Source organism: Gopherus evgoodei, chromosome 1, assembly GCF_007399415.2.
Source record: "Gopherus evgoodei ecotype Sinaloan lineage chromosome 1, rGopEvg1_v1.p, whole genome shotgun sequence".
NCBI lineage: Eukaryota > Metazoa > Chordata > Testudines > Testudinidae > Gopherus > Gopherus evgoodei.
Window position 1 is genome coordinate 262,237,959 of NC_044322.1, and position 21,064 is coordinate 262,259,022.

The 21,064-nt window shown below is 42.4% G+C and overlaps 1 protein-coding gene across 1 annotated transcript in view; it reads left to right on the top strand.

Moving 5' to 3' along the window:
• Positions 1–21,064, top strand: part of PARPBP (PARP1 binding protein) — a 118,750-nt gene that overhangs the window by 23,046 nt on the left and 74,640 nt on the right. The window contains exons 5-7 of the mRNA XM_030544399.1: positions 1,940–2,038; positions 3,782–3,952; positions 12,287–12,441. Of these exons, the coding sequence (XP_030400259.1) occupies positions 1,940–2,038; positions 3,782–3,952; positions 12,287–12,441 (425 nt within the window). The remainder of the gene's footprint in view (positions 1–1,939; positions 2,039–3,781; positions 3,953–12,286; positions 12,442–21,064) is intronic.

Consider the following 21,064-nt stretch of genomic DNA (forward strand, 5'->3'; position numbering starts at 1 on the left):
GCAGAGTCAAGGACTTGTTTGTGGACTTTGTTTTCACTACTTATTAGGTTAGTTGTTGCTCTCATAGCTTCATATTACAAATATGCAAAAGCTATGTATTTTCATCTATAATACTAATACTGACCTTTGCATAAATGTCACTGAATTAAAAAGTTAGTTTCCAGAATATTTCAAGAAGGCTAGTACTGCATGCATAGGCAGTTACAAATTAAAACTTTTTATCAGAATAGATGCTACTTTGTATGTACAAAAGCTTACAAATGGAGAAGCAGTACATTAGGAAATCACGTTCATTTATATCTATCTACTATGCAGCACAAACAGTGGTCATAACTTGAGATACTTTGGCTATTAATGTGTGATGTGAAATATGCAATATGTTGATATCTGCCATTTTTGCCATCTGCTAAACAGCTTCATCAGATCTGAAAAAAAAAAATTACCCATGCAAAACCAGTATGCATCTTTGAATACATTCTTTGTTGATGGTTTTGGCCATATTAAGGTGTTAATTAACACACATTAAGATGTTAATTTTAATTTAAACAGAAAACTGTAGTCATAGTCCAGCTTCAGTATTTCTAAACTGGGCAAAAAAATTATTCTAATTTAGGGTACGATTGTTTCACCTTACCTATAGTCTTATGGCACCACTTGACTGATCCACATCATAGCTCATCTAAACATACATAAAATAAGCTTTGTAATGATATATCAATGTGGATATGAGAGTACATTAAATTCCAAAAATATGACCTGTTTTGGAGAGTTGCTGTGTGCCTATAACAATTTATAGTACTTCTGAACATGAAGAATCAATAGACTGATACTGATTGAAATAAACTTCAAAGATTCTGTGGGAGAAACAATTGAAATGAATACATAATAAGATAAGTTAGTGAAAGGCAGTTTTGGTTAACTACAGTTACTTTATTTGATCCAAACCCTAAATTTTATAAATCGTGAGAAGATAAAAGTAAAAGGCTACTAGTAATAATGAACTGAACGGATTGATGAGAGACAGCCTCATCCATCTTTAGGGCCCAGTTTGAGTGAGATAAGTGATGGTAAGTCGTTCATGTTCTATTTTTGCTGCCATGTCTGTCAACTATAGAAATATCACCAAATACTATTTTTTTCCTAAATTTTAGTTATTTTGAATCGACCTCCAGAGTACAATGAGTACCTATCTGAGTTTCAGTGAGTGAGCCTCAATTTTGGCTGTAGCACGTGGTGGTTTTCCATAAACCACGTCTAATTGAAAAGGAATTTGACATAAAATCTAAATATCATAATCAAAATGCTTGACTAGAGGATGAAAAATGGCATACACAATTTTAGATCTATGTCAAGATTCTTAAAGTGTAACCAAATAGAAAGGAGCAGAAGATGGTTTTGCCTCTCTGGTCTAGATTCTGGGAATGTTTTTTTTTTTTTCATGTTTGAGGCAAATAGCTGTCCATCTTGCCCCTGCCTCCACCTTTCCTCCTAGCTTTCTTAGGCATGGATTTGACTCTGCCTCCAGTGTCCTAGGTTGTTTTTTAGCTGTTTCTTTTCTTCCTCCTGTGTGCAGCTTCCTTTTTTGGTTAAACATTACCAGTAGACCTACATTTTCTGTTTTGGAGGCATCAGCTGAAACAGTGACAAACATACCTTTCAACACAAGCTTGAGTATGCTGCTGCCCAGCATTGTCATATAAAAACTTATCCCATAAACTAGTTTTTCAGGCTTGCATCTCGGTTACTTGCTTATACAGGTTCCTCTTTGATATTTTTGCCTCTTCAAGGGTAGAGAGGCCTTTGCAGTCTGCTTCCTCTTTCAAGGATTGGAGGAGACCATTGTTGGGATAAGGCTATTTACAGTATTGAAATAATTACTAATTTTTTTCAAGTTTCAATCATCTTCATATTTAATCCTACTCTAAATATTTTACTGAAGGTTCAACTGTTAAAATTTATTTCTGGCTTATCAGAAGAGAACAATTCTAGTCTTTCCATACCCTCAACACCAGTGAGACACAGCCAGGATAATGTGAAGGTAAAACTTTGTTTGTCTTCATTACAACTTCTAACAAATATTCACTCTATATACAAAAGTGAATAGGTGAAATGCAATAATTGAGGAAGAGCAAATTGTGTTGCAAGTCTAAATTGTCAGAGTAGGGAATGCTTGACCTCCAGTATCACACCTGAGCTTGTTGGTAGTTCATGCCTCTGCTTAGAGGACTAGAAAACATGCTATATGCTGCTCTCCTCTGCCCCCTTGAATCAAGAGATGCGGGTCTTTCTGCAAGCCTGAAGAGCAGGACCAGGCTTCTGTAGGAGCCCTTAGTTAGGGGGTGTAAGGTTAGGTCCCCATTAAAGTGAAAGAAAAAGTTAACTTTCCTTATGCATAGTCAAGGCAGGAATTGCGGGCCATAACTTGTCTTCTCTCCTCCTTTTATACTCAGATGTTGCCTTGAATAGTGGTCTAGTGACTTGCTCACAAATGCACAGTGAGGTAATGGCTCCAGTAGGATTTTCACCTCAGATTTTATTTAACTTCCACTCCTTTACCCCACTTACACATTAGAGAAACTCTCTCACCAACAGTAGTGATGCCAGCTCTAGCAAATTCAAAGGGGACAGGGGCATAAGTTGGCGTTTGCTTGTCCTCAGTCAAACCAGCATGGGCTTCCTGAAAATGCTGGGTACCCATGCCTCCCCGTCCCTTCTCCTCTTGACCTCCACCATGGGGAGACTGACCAGCCAGTAGGAGTCTCTTGCCCCCTCCAGTATTCATATGCTTACCAAAAGAGGGAGCTCCAGCATGGTATTTGGGGACAAATTAGAACATGTCTGCTTCCATCCCCAGAACTACTTTCTCAGCTACCTGACATCAGACTTGTTTTGAAACTTGGACTCTTGTTTTCTCCTTACTCTGCCCCGCTGCTACCAGCATAAGTTTTCCTTGGTCTACTTGACAAATACATTTCTCACCCTTCCTTCTTTTTCCTTTTCTAAACTTCAGTTTTCCTCTACTTTTTTCCTCTTGTTCTTAGTGTCTTCTCCCTTTCTTACGATTCTTCTTCCTACATCTCCGTCCCAGCTATCCCATTTAAAAAAAACCACTCAGATACGTATAACTTCCTAAGTAACCATATAATCTTGTTTACCTTCTTCACCGATCTATTTTCTTTTCCTTTTAGTGTGTCTGTTCTTGCTTAGACTGTAAATTCTTCGGGTCAGGGACTGCCTTCTTATGTTTGCATGGGGCCTAGCATGCTAGAGTGCAACTGTAATATAAATACATTTTTGGGGGGTCACAGTTTATCACTTTAAGTTCTAGTACCTTGTTGAAAAGTGGATTCACTAAAAATCAAATCATGAACCATTGGCAAAACTTCCAGTGACTTCAGTGGGGCCCTAGATTATGAAAGAAGCGCCTTTATTGGTAAGATGTTTATGGAGGAAGCCCCAGATAATGTCAGATAGAAACTGATGCTTATCAAAGTGTTTGAAGAGAGAGGGAAATTAGAATGCTCTAAATCTCAGGTGGATAATGTAGCATTATGTACAAAAACTTGCAACACATAAAAATGCCACATGTTTGGTCCATACTGGCTTACATTCATCATTTTCCAGTCTCCATATGTATAGAAGTCAATGTCTTGTAATTCAGCATGACTGATATTCTTACTCTTTCAGAATGATGATTTCTGCATATATCTAATTCAGTTTTAAATAGTTTTTTATTTTAATTTTTTTAAGACATAAGCTAACTTGACACTTTCTTATGCAGTTGCTATTGATCGTGAAGAAATTTGTTTATGCATATTTAAGCCTGTTGGTGAATTCTAATAATGATCTGGCCCTGGCTCATATTCTAAATATTCCTGATAGAGGACTTGGAAGAGAAGCCTTCACTGATCTAAAGCATGCTGCACAGAAGAGACAAATGTCCATTTTCCTGGTATGTGTCAAATCCGCATTAATCTTCCAAGAATACATATTTGGAATAGATCAGAAGTAATGAAATAATTATAAAAATGCGAGTGATGTGTCTTTAAACTCAGATGTGAGGCTGAGAACAAATTGGAATCAGGCTAATGCATCCAGTCAGGACAAATAACCTGAAAAGCCTATCTCTTAGACTAGAGTAGGGGTTAGCAACCTTTCAGAAGTGGTGTGCCAAGTCTTCATTTATTCACTCTAATTTAAGGTTTTGTGTGCCAGGAATACATTTGAACATTTTTAGAAGGTCTCTTTCTATAATATAGAACTAAACTATTGTATGTAAAGTAAATAAGGTTTTTAAAATGTTTTAAGAAACTTCATTTAAAAATAAATTTAAAATGCAAAGCCCCCCAGACCAGTGGTCAGGACCTAGGCAGTGTGAGTGCCACTGAAAATCAGCTTGCGTGCCACCTTTAGCACACGTGTCATAGATTGCTCTAGTCCAGAGGTAGGCAAAGAGCTTGCAGAGTGGGGTGGATGCCTACTTGAACATCAGATGCAAAGGTGAGCAAGGAAACAATTTTGTGTGCATGTACCCCAAGTTGTAAAAAGGATATGAGAGCAACAGGAATCAAAACTGTCTATCCAAAGTAATGACTAGAATCCTGAATGAGTATGTTACACATACTGATCTGGTTTAACTGCTGCACAGTTTTTAGTTCTAAATATGTTACGTATGCATTTTCTTCTGCTTCAACTCAATTTTTCTTTATTTTTAATACATTTTGTTTTATTACAAGCTTTATGATTTAGGCTTTATGATTACAAGCTTTATGATTTAGGGAATTTCATGCAGACCATATCAGAGCAGTGAAAATTCCCTCTAAGAGGTAGTGAAAGAAGAGTTTTGGAGCATATTCTGCTTACAATAAGTGTTAAAAAGGCAAATATTGAGATCCTGTCTCATAAGGTATATCACTGTCAGGGATACTGTTTTAATTACACATAGTTGATAAGGAGATGAGAATTTGTTTAAAGGTCTCCAACCTTTAAAGCACCCAGTTGTATGCTACTTTTTTGTTTTGTTTTGTTTTTTGTTAACACATTCAAACTAATTTTGAATCTGATGTTAAGAATAATTTTGAATGGAACTGGAAATGGATTTAGTATATCATGTTCTTTAAATACGTGTCATTGTGGGCCCCACTGTAAATGGGCATGCACTTCATGCGTACAAGATCAGATTCTTTTGAATAGCAGTGTCTGTTGGTGCCATACATGCCCCCTGGGCCTTCTTGTGCTTCTTCACAAGGGCTTATGCAGCAGCTGTGATCCTACTTTACTTTCCTCTTTCTGCATATGACAGCAAGATGGAACCTAATGAGTGTGCAACACTTCTTAGATACTTCAAAAACTGTTTTTGTTTTCATTACATTTATGAAGAAAGCGTCATCTTTACACTCCCTTCATTTGGATGTCCCTTCTCCCTGCAAAAAAGAGGGGAGAAGTTCCTGGAAACCATGCCTGCACAGTCGAACAAGGTGCTGGGTGTCAGCTGCTATGCCTCATAGTAGACTCCAACTGTCAAGGTTTAAACCTTGCCCATCCTGTGAGAGACTGATCCCTATCAAGCATGGACAATTGATGCCCCTTTTCCCTAGACTAGGATATCTACAGCCTGGACAGGTGCTTTATGTACAAGTCCTTTTCGCTCAAGCTATATCTATTGGAGCAGCCCATATGATTCATTTTAGAACCACAGGAGATGGTCACTGCCAGATAAACCAGTATGTGCCAGCACTTCCTCGAGCATCCATTGTACATAGAGATCGAGCACTAGAAAGAATCTGAAGAAAGCACCAGCAGAGCCAGCGCTGGTGACTTTGATGCCGACTCCTTCAATACTGGCCAGGTCCTTGGAACTGAAAATCTCAGCACCAAAAATGGACAGCCTTGGTGCTTACCCAAGGCAGGAAATCCAGCACCTGTGCCTATACAGAAAGATGGGGCTCATTCATGCAGCTGAATGGAGTTCAAACATAGATGCAAATGTTAAGTGAAGTCCCATAAAGAGGAAAGAAAACATGATTCCTCCAAGGACAGAGCATATGAGTCCTTAACCAGATCAGGAATGGCAGAGGGAATGAGATCTCTGATGCTGACCTTTCTATCTTTGATGGAACCCAGCAAAGATCTGAGACATACTCTGGAGGAATCTGAAAAATATCCGGAGTTGTTCCCTGCAATGGAAAGAGACTATCAGCCCCAGTGCCCTATCTACCTATGGCACTGCTGTACAAAGATGATATGCTCTTCCATGCCATTGTTGCTGTATTCATTCTTGCTGGTGTTGAGCAGAGATTTTTTTTTCCCTCTGCCTTTAGTGTGTGACCCTAAGGACTACACGTGGGATTCCTTATTAAGAGCACTGCCCCGGATGAGTGGTACTTGGGCTAGCACTGGTCAGGCCAGTACCCATGTGGCATGATACCTTGGCCATATTGTCTTTACTGGAGACTGTCATCACACGCATTCAGGAATAGATTCCTTCCCCACCGCACCCCCCTATCTTTACAGAAAGAGGGGGAGATCCCATTCTCTGGTTGCATCATTAGCCAGGCCTCCCACACTAGAACTGGACACGGTCCCCAAGAGCAAGACGTGACAGAGGGATCACAATAATCCCTGTCTCCAGCCACAGAGTCTTCATCTTTGCCAGAATAGGCACTGACACCAGCCTCAGTGCCAGTGATTGACTTTAGATTTTCAGGACTTCTAGACCCACATTGTGAAGACCCTGGATGTTGAGACTTCATTTATACTAAAGAAGCATCTCAGACTTTGGTATTTTGAGTGTCACGATGCCAGTCAGAATTATTCTCCCCGTTAATGAAGGGATCCTGGAAGTGGTCAGAGGACTGTGTCAAATCCTGGCAACTCTTCCTCCCACTTCGAAGAGAGTGGAGAAAGAGATATTGGGTGCCCCTCAAAGGCTTTGAATACTTTTATGCAAATCCAAACCTAGAGTCTTTAGTTGTTCTGGAAGTACAAGAAAAATCTGAGTCCATAAAAGGCATACCAAAGGATACAGATCCACAAAAAATTGGACCTCTCTGGATGCAAGACATGTTGATCAATCTCTCTCTAACTCTGTTTGACTGGCAAATAGAGCCTAGTAATTAAAGTACTGTTTTCTCTCTTGGGTTGAAGGTCACTCCCTTCTCGTCCAAAAACCAAGAGAAACAGGGATGAGTTAAAGGAAATCATTAAGTGGGACCATATGGTCCTCAGAATGTAGCTATGGGTATCCATGGACACAACTGATATGGCTATATGGTTGATAGCTGGGCAGTCACTATGAGATGGGCCTCATGGTTTCAGGTGTCTGGCATACTGTTAGGTGCAGGCCATTTTAGAAGACCTGCCCTTTGAGGGGATGGAGCTCTTCAGCAGAAAATAGACTAAGTACTCCACTCCCTTTCAAAGCAATGGTATTGTCCTTAGGGATTTATGTGCTGGCCCCCTATAGGGAACCTTAAAAGTATAAGCCCCAGCGGAGGACACAGTCCTATTTTTGTGGTTGTCAATCAAAGCACCCACAGAGAGCCCAGGTACTCTAGGGGGTGACTGTTTTCCACCTTCTTGGCTAACCCGACTTGCACTCAGATACAGCAGATTTGATGGGAGCGAGTCAGTCTGGAGCTTTCACCTATCTTTGGGAACCACCTTGCCCCTTCTTCGCCATGCCTAGGCAGCCTTCACAGCTGGCAAATTTGGCAGTACAGGCTATCCTGTCCATTTCCAGACGACATCCTTACCAAATTTCGTGCCCTTTCCTTCAGGATCCCTCTCTTGAGAAAATATTACAACAAGAATGGTCTTACTGCTTTATCTAGGAGCCATAAAGTACCTACAGAGTACCAGGGAAGAGGGTTTCTTCTCTTTCAGGAAGAAGACAAAAATATCAGAAGAAAGGGGTCTTAATAGTATACTAGACATTAGACTGAACAAATACATATGATGCCTGAGTTTCAGAATGGTAACATTTGGTCTTCTCTTGACTTGCAGGATGCGTACTTATACATAGCCATCCATCCAGCCCACAAGAGGTACCTAAGATTCACAGTGGGGCTCAATCATTACCAAAACAAGATACTGCCATTCAGACTTTCCATGGCATTAAATCTTCATTAAGTGCCTAGCAATAGTAGTGGCTCATTTCAGAAGGAGAGGTAGCCATGTCTGTGATTACCTCAACAATTGGCTGATCACAGGCATATCTCGGGAGGAGATGGCTGTGAGCCTGAACTATGCTCTGTCCTTATTCTCTCAGCTGAGTCTCCTGGTGAATGACAAAAGTCTATTCCATGACAGGTGACAGTCTTCATAGAAGCCTAGATCAAATCCAGGTTTGCAGGAGCATACCTTCCCAATGACAGATTCCTCTCAGTGCAACTGCCATTACTTGCAATAAAAACCAAGTCAACGATGACAGTATGAATGTGTCTGGGGCTGCTATGCCCTATGTTAGCATGCAGGTATGTTGCACTGCTTGCCAGACTTCCCTGTAGCCACTCTGACTCTCTTCTCCAACAAAACACTCAAATAAAAAAGAATGTTGTGGTTCCACCTCATGGCATTGCATAACAGAGATGGTAGAAAGAACCTAAAAATGGACATGGAGGTGTGCATTTCTATATCCCACCTCCCAACAAGAACTTTAATTACTAGTGCATCAGGAGCAAGTGAGGGAGACAACCTGGACCATCTACAGATTTGAGGGACCTGGTTCCTGGAAGACTTTCAGCTTTATATCAATGTCCTGTATGGACTTACTATCTGGTCTTCAAAATGCCACAGTGCTGAACCTAATAGCCAACAAGTCTGTGATGTACTACGTCAACAAGCCAGGAGGTTCATACTCATTTCTTCTGTGTTTGGTGGACCATCAAGTTATGGATGTGATGCCATTGACTTGGGATAACCCCAATATCCCATCTCCCAGGATTCAGCAATAACATGGCAGACTTCCTGAGCAGGCAGTCCATGGCCAATCGCAAGTTCTTCCTGTGGAGAACCATCATATACACAGTATTTTGTAACTGGCTGGGTTCCTGTGGTAGACACATTTGCCACCCAGGATGATGCCAATTGTCAGAATTTGTTTGAAAGGGATGATCATGAGTCTGGGAACATTGCCTAATTCCTTTCTTCTGCATTGGAAGCCAAGCTTCCTTTATGCCTTTCCACTGACTCTCCTTTATCCTCAGAGTGATTTCCAAAATTGAGACTGACAAAATTGTTTGTGTAGCTCCATACTGGCAGAGGCAGCACTGTAGTCAGACATTTCATCTAGAATCTGCATCTGATGGTCTGGATGTTGTCTGGTTAAGTGCCATAGACGGACTGCTCTAGATAAGTCCAGGATATCCTGATACAGAGCAGGAAGATGTCCACCAGAAGAACTTATTTGTCAAATTGGAAGAAGTTCTTTATTTGGGATGCTCTATGGGGCCTGAACACTATTTAGGTTTCAGTACTGTGGATCTGCTACTACTTCCTTCATTTTACTATGCTTTGGCCAGTTGAGGTCCACCTTGTGTCATGATCAATGGACTTGGAGTCAGAGGACCCATGTTCCCTGGAGGGGCTGTCACTGAGGGGACGCCAAGGGAACAGGGAGCACAGATTTAAACTGGAAGCAACTCAACCAGATGGACAGAGCAGTTCATAAGGTTTAATAAAGTTCCACTTAACCTGTAGTCAGCATCACTGATGCAGATGAAACCTACTTCACGGACATTTTTGCTTGCTATTTGCCTGTACAGTCATGCTTGGTCTCCACTCACTTGATGGTATTGGATTTCCTCAAGGGCCTACTTCCTCTTAGGACCTCAACTTTGTCCTCTCAGGACTCTAAAGACCACCCTTTGAGCTCCTTTCAGACTGCATTTTACTCCAGACTATCTTCCTAGTTGCAATTGCATCAGCCAGGAGAATGAGGGAACTCCAAGTACTTGCAGCAGGGCCTTCCTACACAGTGTTTCATGAGGTTTTGGTGGTGCTGAAACCTCAATCAAAGTTCATCCCCATGGTGGGCTTGGGATTCCATCTGAATCAACCAATAAATCTGCCTGTCTTCTTCCTGAAACCCACTCTTCTTCAGGAGCAAAGTTATATACATTAGAAGTTTTCTGAGCCTTACTTTGCTACATTGACAGAAAAAAACTTCGCCCCTGCAAGGAGATAGCTAAAGGTGTTGGAGAACAAAGAGATCAGGTGACCTCCTGGCCCGGGAAAGGAACAAAGCCCAGAGTAGGAGGGGCTGGAAGCGGAGTTAGTTTTGAAGTTAGCTGGGGATGAGGAGTGAGGGCAGACGTGGCTGTCTGGCTCGCTGGCCGCCAGGATGGACCCGGCTGAGGGGTCCTGTTCTCTGTACCTACAAGCTCTGTTTTAGATCATGTTCCTGTCGTCTAATAAACCTCGGTTTTACTGGTTGGCTAAGAGTCACGTCTGACTGCGAAGTGGGGGTGCAGGACCTTGTGGCTTCCCCAGGAGCCCGCCAGGGCAGACTTGCTGCGGGAAGTGCACGGAGGGGCAGAGGATGCTGAATGCTCCAAAGGTCAGACCCAGGAAGGTGGAAGCTGTGTGAGCTCCTTGCCCTGAAGACAGTCTGCTCACAGAGAGGAGATTTCACCAGAATCTTAACTGGCTTCATAGAGAGCAGTTCCAGAGCATCGCCCGGGGACTCCGTGACACCGTTTGTCAGTCACTTATAATGGGAGCCACACTGACACATACAGGAAGAGAAAAGTTACATACCTTACACTAACTGGTTCTTTAAGATGTTATTGTCAGTGTGGATCCCACAATCTGCCCTCCATCCTTGCTTTTCAGAGTCCTCCACTACCATGGGATTCAAACGGCAAAGAAACTAAGGGAGGGTTGCAGCAGCTCTGCCCTTTATGTCCTTGTGTGGGAGCACAAGAAATCATAGGGTGTGTATGTGGCCCTGAGAAACACTGCTATTTGAAAGAGTTTGATCTTGTGTACATGAGGTGCATGAGCAGCTACAGTGGAATACACTGATGCAGTGAAAAACCACTCTTACTGTAGGGTAAAGTAACCTTTATTTATGCTGAAGCAGCTGAACTCCCATGATCTTATGGTTGAATAAATATGGAAAAAATTGTGAAACTTCAGTTCTAGGATTATTTCAGCTCCTAATGTTGTATTAATGTTGTGTTTAAAAAAAAAAAAGTGTTTGGACTGGATTCATTACCCTCTCTCCTTCTCAGTTGCCAAAGGGGAAACTTCTCTACTGTATAAAGAAGCCTTCTCTTTTTGGCATCTTTGTCTAGGATAAATTACATGAAGCCAAAATATTTTCCATTGAGGACGCAAGGTCCTATGAACCACATGCAATCCACAGCAAATCTTTAACAGAGCAAAGATATGAATGTTGGCAGATCTGCTTTCTTTCTTTGCTAGAATTATTTCAGTTGTACTGTTTGCAAGTCCTAAGAGGTCATGAGCTTTTTATAATCTGAAGTTAAAAATTATATACACAATTACTATTGTATCCTTGCAAACAGATAGGATTGTCAAAAGTTTTGTTTATCTAAAAAAGTAGAAGTAGAAAACTAATTCTTCTGAAAGTTGCTGTAAAATAGGAAGTGTTCTGCGTGGGGCAGTCTTTATATTTTTAATAATACTTTATCTACTATATGTATAGATCTACTGCATAAATATATGAAAACTTTACAATATTTATATAGTAGATAAAACTGACTTGACTTGATTTTCAGCAGTGGTGAACATCCTGAGCTCTCATTTTCTCCCCTTTCCCCGCAGGAAAGTTGTGGGTGTCTGGAAAATTAGGCCACTTCAGTGACTAACTTTTAGTCATTCTCACTGTAAAAAATGTTAATAAAGCACAGTATGTCCCTCATCCTAGTCATATCTATGAGTAGGACTGTTGAGTTCAGCTTGCGTGCAAAAAGTTACTCGGGCATATATCTATAAAATAGTGCGCAGTGATATTTTAAAGTTTAAGCACAACCTTTTGCCAAATTTAATTACTTGGACCTAATTTTGAATAATTTTGGACCTCATATAATGCTGCACTATTTTAAGTTGTGATCTTGCCAATGGTTGTCACCAGGCATAATGATTACTATAATGCGTAACCCCATTGACTTCGCTAGGACTGTTCATGCTAACAACCAGTTGCCTTTCTGCCTTGGGAGAGGATTACTTCTTCAAAACAATTCATAATTTTCTCTTCCTAATGTTATACACATCTTTTACCACTATAGTTCTATCTACCTAAATATTTTTCTGATAATAGATGGCAACATCTTTCATCCGAATGATAGAACTTGGAGGAAAAGGTTATGCACCTTCACCATTTGATACTTTAAGAACCCATGTAAAGGGACTTTCAGACTTTGTTAATTTTGTCGACAAGCTGGAAGAAATCATCGGCGAAGTCCTGGATCCACGGTAATGGAGTTTTCCTCTTTTTCTCTTCTTTTTCTTCCCGGGTATGGGGGTATTCTTGGTTTTTTGTTTTTGTTTTCTGAATTCTGTAAATTTAGTTATTGATTGTTGATAGCTCCCGCCCCACTCCTCCCTGGAGTAGTAAATGTTTATAGCTTAAATTGTGTAGCTCTGGAAACTTTATTATTCATGGTCCCTATTGTTTTCACTCTCTTTGGGCAGCAGGACTGTCTTCTGCTGGATTAAATTTTTCTAATTTCAGACCTTGGTGTGCACATTAGGTCCCATAGGAACCTTTGATTGTTGTCTTCTATCTTGTGGTCTCTTTCAGGGATAAATTCTAGCTATCCCTGCTTCTTGCTTATTCCAGTAGTTGTTGAGTTCCAGGTGGTTTCTGGTTTTCTGAGCTGTAGTTTCCAGCAGTATCCTCAAGATGTAAAATGCTCTCACAACGGTTCTATATATCTTGATAACCATACAGTCATTATCATTGTAGTGGTTCAGTGTCTGGTTTTGTTTCTTTGGCGAATCCTCTTTTTGTTAGCACTTGTAAAACCTTACTTAGGATCTGTCTTTGGACTCTTCTATAGTCACCACTACTGCCGCACAGAAAACATCCAGTGCGGTTCTCCTCTGTGCTATTCTGTAAGGGGCATGGGAGAGGGAGGAAGGAGGAGTGGGGTGCTTTGGTTGCACCTCTAGCACTGACTGAAGACACTGTTGCTAGATGCTGATTTTTCCATTGGACAGAGTAAATAGTGTTATTTGTGTAGTCTTCTCTCCCACATGTAAGGGTAAGTAAGAGAGGCAAGGAAGAACAAGGATCCAGATGGGATTCCCAGAAATAGTAAGGAGGGCTTAAAGAAAACAAGATGCTTGACAAATGTATCCTAGGTGATATCCCAAAATACGTATAGGTATCCTAGATTTTTACTGTGGGAAATCAACAACCTGAAGGTGGCCCAACACTTAGAGTGAGAACTTCAAACTCGTTCTTCCCACTTACTCTGAATAAAAGGGCCAGAGTAAAACAATGACGAAACCTGCCCTGAGAGACAACACAATGTTTCTGTTAAACCCAGAGAGATCCTAGGCTTTCTAGGCCACAGTAGTAAAAATGGAAGGAAAACTGCCACTGAGGAGGGCAGATGGACCCTGCACTCCCACTTTTACTGACTGAGACAAATTGAACTGTTGGCTTGTGCTCAGCTTTATAAGGAGAGAGCGACTACAACTGTAGAGAGAGACTCTGCAGGGGGGCCCTAGGAGGAGGAATACTGGTGCTTTTTATAACCAATTGGGGCCCATGTTCTGCAGCTTATCTGAGAGGCATGCACATGCACACGCAATATTGCAGGGTACTTCTTTTACATCCTACACAGAGAGAGTCTGGGCTGGGACTTGATCTTCTTCTTCCCGTTAGTGCGGTTATTTCAAACATGGTATATTCTATTAATTACCCAGATGTTGGACCTGGCTGGGGGAGAGGAAAGGAGCCAGAAAGCCCTTGCAAGAGCAAAGATTACCAAAGAATGAGCCAATGGAGAAGTCTTTGGTTTAGGCATCCATGTACTCAGGAGAGGCTGGGTGGCTGCTAAGGAGCAGGACAGGCTACTTTGGAGAGCAGTTGCTGGAGCAGGGTGTTTGACAGGGAAAAGGGTATCCAGCAAGGTGAGATAGCTGGCATCTTCTATGGATGCTGTGGAGACCAGATCCCTTTGCATCAAAACCTTGAGACAGGAACTGTGTGGCTTTCATGGGGAACAGAGGGGAAGGAATCACTGGAACTACAGGAAGCCTAAGGATCATGGGAGGGGGTAAGAATGAACTGAGGCTGAGGAGCTGCAGTTGGAGTGGCAGAAATATCTAAGGAGGCAAAGAAGCAGGAGGCTACTGTAAGGTCCAGGAAGAGGTAGAAGAAATAACAGCCAAAAGGGGACTTACCAGTATCGGAACAACTGGGAAACCTCAGGTTCAGGAGCCCCATATCCTGTGGAGGCAAAGAAGTTGCTGCTAGAGCTGGGTTGGCTCTAGTACATGTCTGCAAACCCCAGGAAGGGCACCTGGCAAGTATTCCAGTCCCATATGTAGACCTTTTAGTTACCTGCTCTCATGGATGTCTTCCTTCTGTCCTTTTCTTCCAGCCTTCATCTCTGGGAAGGATATGGTCTCCACAGCTATCCCTACTCCAGGGAAGAGGGAGAAGGAGAGCATGTGCAGATTCTGTCCTGCCCTGGTTCAGGCAGTTAGGCTGATTCCCAGAAACGGCAATACACTAGATCCTCCCAGTTCCATCTTCATCAGAGTCTAGGGAGAAAGAGAATGGAGCAGTCAAAATCCCTAGCTACTTGGGAAGTCTCCAGGAGTCTTTTTAGGCACACAGGAGTGTGCACAGGCACCAGCATTAGCAGTTCATGTTGGAAAATCCAGCTATCTTCCTGTTCCCACTATAGGGAGTTCAAAGGGACTGTTCCAGTGGCGGCAGCAGCTTCTCTGTGTTGCTGACTCCAATTCTAGAAGAAAACCTAGTCAGAGAAGGAAAGGAACCATTTCAGCTCCAGCAGCTCTCATACGGCCTGTAACTACAGTGGTATGGATCCTTGAGAAGCCGCTCATACTGGCTAATGGTACATTCTCAACCTGTAGTTGCAGGAGAGAGGCAGAATCTTACTTGAGTGCTTGCTCATATTGTTTCCAATTAGGTGTGTGGGCACCATGTGCACGATCGTCGGAAGAGTTTTACCCTAGCAACACTCGGTGGGTCGGCTAAGGCGCCCCTTGAAGTGACACCCTTACGGTGCCGGATATATACCCCAGCCGACCCAGCACCCTCTCAGTTCCTTCTTACTGCCTGTGACGGTCGTTGGAACTGTGGACCACGGCTTAGCTGAACTCCACTTCCCTAGCTTCTAGTGTAGCACTTGTTTATAGTTTTAAAAGTAGTTGTTGTTAGTTCTTCAGTAGCAGTAAATAGTTATTGTTCTTAGTGTAAATAGTAGTTGGGGATAAGAGGCCCCTCCCTCCTGGTACTCTTGCTGATGCCTAGGTCTCTGGGTTTCAAACCATGCTTGACCTGCCTTCAACTGATGCCTATGGGAAACCCCAATGACTCGTTTGAAGTGCCTGGGGAATCTCATCAATCTGATAAGTGCCGCATTTGTAAGGCATTCAAGCCTTGGACTAAAAAGGAGCAGGACTTTCGCTTGAAACAGCTCCTTATGGAAGCGGCACTTGGTGCGGAGCTGAGGACATCTGGCTGAGACCCGGTGCCGACCTCATCAGTTCAAAGTGCACTTGTGGCACCAGAAAGGTCAGCACCACTTCCGGACACCGGCAAAGACTCTTGGCACCGGACACCTCTGGCACTTCTACCAGTGTGGCGCTGCTCGCTGTCTCCGGAACTGAAGCAGCATAAACAACCTGCTGCTCCCTTGCAGTTGCCGGCACTACCTGTGCCTCTCTCAGAGCTCCATCCCATGTTGGACCGTCCCGCAAAGGCACCAACCCCTGGACCTGCGCGGACTCAACAAATTCATGGTAAGGTTGAAGTTCCGCATAGTTTCTCTGAGGACCATTATTCAGTATATTTCCAGTATATTTCTGGTTTTGAAATGAATTATTCCCCAAATCAACCAGTTTTTTGTTCCACATATGCTGTAGTACACGGAAGTGTTAAAAGAATTTCTGCCACTGTAGCTAGAGTTCTAGGAGGACATGACCCTTTCTGCGAGGAAGCAGCAAGTTGTTTTGATTCATCTGCTGGGATTGCAGTTCATGTTGTTTTATGACTGAACAGTCTGCTGCTTGCTTTATAAGTTGCTACCTCCATCAGAATTGTATTTATGTTTGTTTGTATATCCCTTTAAAATTTACAACAGCCACTCTGAGATCACAAATTGGATCAAATTCATCATCAGAAAGGTCACTTGATTTTGCTGTGATATTATTTTGGGTTTTTTCTTCCCCCTCTTCAGCTTCTGTAAATGGACTGTGTTCAGTATCTCACAAATGTGTTTTTTAATGTCCAGGAACTTGTTCTTGGCATCAGACAGAATAGAACCATCATTTTTCGTTTTCGGAATGAACTGAGCTACAGATTTAAGCAATGAAATTAATTTTAAATTTTGCATCCTTCAGGCATAGTCAAGAATTTCAGTTTAGATTACTGGGGGTGACACCAAGCCATCTCTTCTTCAGCAGCAACTGAGTGAAGAGCCTTCTTGCATATTTTAAGATCTTTGAGACATTTATAATAGAAGATACCTATTGAGTATAACAAGGCTTACTCAATGTGGATGAAACTAAATTTGTGCTGGAAAAAATGGCTGCTGGTACTTGTTTGTTTTTTTGTAAAACTTAACAATGCTTTTAATTTTTGACATGAGATGAGAAAGTTGTCAGATCTTCAACATTGCTAGTGAAAAGCTGTATTATATGAACAGCACATCCATAATGCAGAAGGTATGGATTCTCATTCATCAACAAAAAGCCCAAGCTGCTTTCATGTTAGCTGCATTTCTGCCACAACAGAAACAACTTTTTGTGGACCCAATTCGTTGATTATATTTTTAAACTAGTCATCAATATATTGGGCTACGTGGTGATGCTCAGTTGCACATTGTTATGAGTAAAACTCTCTAGTTGTGGAGTTGTTACCATGAAGCTGATGACACCCTCATTTTGAATATTGCTCCATCCATCAGACACTAGACCAGGGGGCCACATCGGCTCCCGGAAATTGTATGGAGGGCCGGTTAGGAGAGCTTGTGCCTCCCTAAACAGCCAGATATGGCCCGGCCCCAGACTCCTGCCCCATCCAACCTACCTGTTCCCTGACAGCCCCTAGAACTGCTGCCCCCTGCTGCCCTATCCAATCCCTCCTCTCATTCCTGATGGGCCCCCCTCCCCCCCAGGACCCCTGCCCCATCCAACCACCTCTTTTCCCTGTCCCCTGATTGCCCCTGGAGTCCCCACCCCTGACTGCCGTCTGGGGACCCCTGCCCCCATTCAGCCTGTTCTCTGCCCTCTGACTGCCCCAACCCCTATTCACACTCATGCCCCCTGACAACCACCCTGAATTCTCCTGCCCTCTATCCAACCCCCCCTGCTCCCTGCCCCCTTACCGCGCTGCCTGGAGCACCAGTGGCTGGCGGCACTACAGCCACGCTGCCCGGCTGGAGCCAGCCACGCCACCGCACAGCACAGAGCACTGCGCAGCACAGGGTCAGGCCGGGCTCTGCAGCTGCCCCAGGAGCTCGCAGCCCCGCCGCCCAGACCATTGCACCAGCGGCGCAGTGAGCTGAGGCTGTGTGGAAAAGGAAACAATGGGGGAGGAGCCAGGGGCTAGCCTCCTGGCCCAGGAGCTCAGGGGCCAGGCAGGAGGGTCCCATGGGCCGGATGTGGCCTGCAGGCTGTAGTTTGCCCACCTCTGCACTAGACACACATGACGAGCTTGCACAATAAGAACACCAACTCCTTTTCACATTGATCACTTCAGCATTCAGAAGACTTCTCACAAGCCATTTCATACTTGGTATTTTGCACACTGGATACAATTTATGAAAAAAATCTAGCATATAAGGATTTTCAACTATATGAAATGGTGTAATGCTGGTGTAAATACCTTTAGCAAACAGACCGTCAAGTTTTGTCCTTGGATAGAATGTCTTATTACCAGAAAAACCTCTTAACACCGATTTGATGAATGTCTGAAGACTTTCCAGAAGTAGAAGTTTTTCAATGCTGAACCAGATGAAGCAGCAAAAATCTTATCAGAAGATTGAAGAAATAGAATTAGGGTCACTATCATTGTCACTCACATCACTGTCTTCATCAGCAGACTTTGTGCTTCAAGATGCCGCCGCAAAAGATTGAGTTGTGCACAGAAGACAAATTTTAATGCAGACGAGTTTTCCCTTTCTTGCAGTTTCAATGCAATAATTTTGTTCTGACAGAAATTGGACACATCTCAAGAATGCAGCAAGTTTTGTTCCATTCTATCTAATGTCACGTACTCAAAAGAACAGAACTTGTACTTTAGCTATAACAGTTTTTCCATGTTCATGTCTAGTAAAAAATTTCCATATAAATGATTTTTTACTTTCCAAGGCTGCATAATTTATGGTCACTGGTTTTTAATGTTTCACTACTTTCTGGAATGCTCTCTAGATTATGAAATATCTCTTGTATTTTAATCAACCAGTAGCCGTTTAGTTCTGTGTGTAACTGCTGCTGTTCCAGAAGATTCCAGACAATCAAAATGTTTTCAGGCATACTGCCCCATCGGTCCTAGGATGCTTAGACACTCCACATCACATAGAGGGAGAGGGGATAGGCAGCCCCTCCTCCTCCATGCAGCAAACTCAGTGGGCTCAAACTACAGCAGGAGGACGACAAGAGCAGGAAGGGAGGGAGGGACCTCAATATAAATGTGATGTCAGCTCCATTATTAGCATAGAACTTTTCATATTATCTGCAAGGTTTGGTTGGGGATATATGCAGGAGGTGGACACATGGTTTATGAAGGGGATATTTGTTGAGAGGGGGAGGAGTGAGGGCTTATTTACATGGGTATTTAATGTGAATTGTTTGCTTTGTTGAGGATGGGAGAAGTGTTGGGAGTGGGTGTTAATAGTTAAGAAGATTTTGCTTAAGGAAAAGGCTTAATGGCTTTGTACATTTTCTTTGTGTTTGTGGAAGGAGGCTTAATGACTGTGAACCCTCCTCTCCCACCCCCACTCCCTTTTGGAGTTAATTTCTGTGTATCTGGTCAGTTTAGATTGTAAACTCTTCAGGGCAGGGACCATGTCTTTTAGCTGAATATGTCTTGTAAACAACCATGTACATGGCCTGGTATAAAAATAAAGATATACATACAGCGTTTGTTCTAGAAGACTGCAGCCAGTCAAGATGCCCAACTTCCCCTTTTTTCCTAATGGGGGCATTAGCATGTAGAAAAGAGAGTGATGGAGATATATAAGTAGGCTTGCCAAAAGATAGGTGGTTTTTGATTGCCATGCCAGGGCAATCTTGCTGGAATATGTGACAGTATTTGACCATAATAGGCAGTCAATTGACCTACTTGCCAAGCCTATGAAAAGGTACAGAATTCTTCAGCAGGTTCAAGAGTCCAGCAGAATAAATATGTTTGCAATTCCCTGGAACTTTGAACTGTTTTGTCTTCTTCTCTTCAGTAACCCTACCTTTGTAGGGTTCTACAGAAAATTGCCAAGTTTCAAGGAACCATCATCCTTGCCACTAAGAAATGGTTGAGGAGGCCCTGGAGCTAACAAATATATTCAGTTTCTTGTTATAGATGACTTTTGGGTTAAGAACCAGGTAACAGAGCCCAGCATGCCTAGTCTAGTTGTGCAGCACATGAATCTGAATGATTCCATGATAAGCAAATATACACAATGAGACATTGCCAGTGAACTTGATACCTTTCTGTATACTTGAGGATTTGGAGACGGTAAGTTCTTTTGGTGTACTACTCTGAAAAATCCATAAATCCACTGTATTAGCAGTTCTGAAGATCCTTATTCCTTCAGACCAGTTTGGAGATGGGCCTCAATGCCAGTTACATTAAGGTTCAGTCTCTCTAGAATGCCATCATGAAGTTTCCAGGCTTCTAAAAGCTGTAAATAAGCTGCAGCCCCATGGTCTGACACTTGGAGTTTGTGATGGTTGTGGTCATATACATCTCTGAGTTTAGGGAGGAGTAGACTGAGTAGATCAGCAGCAGGGTTGCTGTGCCTGGGTGGGGCCCTGGCTTCCCTATGTAAAACTAGCCACTAAGTGACACTGTTGCACAGCTCTTAGAATTAGCAATAAGTGGCTGCTTCAGGCTCTTCAAGCCCTCTGGTCCAACACTTTTGGTCAACATGCAGTTCTCAAGAGGATCTGTGTGAGCCCCATGAACCATCATTTTTGCAGTTGCTTATGCAGCTTATTCAGCCTGAGGCTGAAATTGACCATGAGTATAGGTCAGTGGATAGGTTTTCTTTTGAGAAGGAATGACTCAATTTCTCTTACTTTGTATTCTGTCATTGTAAAGCCACACCCACATTTGAAGGCTTAGATGATTGTATTTTAGGTAAGAGAGAAAATGAGGCAGTTGTGGTTGCATAGCTTTATACAGCCTTGCACTGAATGTTTGGATCCACTTGGTGGAGTTCAGGTGGCCTCAGAGTATCTGCATTCTGAACTGCTGTGGAACTTGTAGCTCAGAGTTGTCCATCTCTTAAAAGTGTGGATCTGCAGAGGCAATATACTCAGTAAACCTTCCATTTATATAGGGACTCTTTAAACTTTCACGGTTACATGAAAAATTGTAAGGTAAGTCTCTGTTTTCAGTTACTTTGGAACATTTACAATGTATTGCAATTCAGTGAAACAGAAATATTGTTTAAATGAATCTTGGAAACTACCACAAAACTGCTTTGTGTCTGTCAGTTCATAGTACAGAACAGATGCTAACCTGTATTTTGGCATTTAAAATGTTAGGGGGAAAAGTTGCTGATCATAAATGGTGCCAGTTTTAAAATACATTAAAAGGGTTGGACTAATTACTTCTAATGTACAAAATTATTTTTATGAAGTGCAAAGGTCTTCCATGACTTTTCAA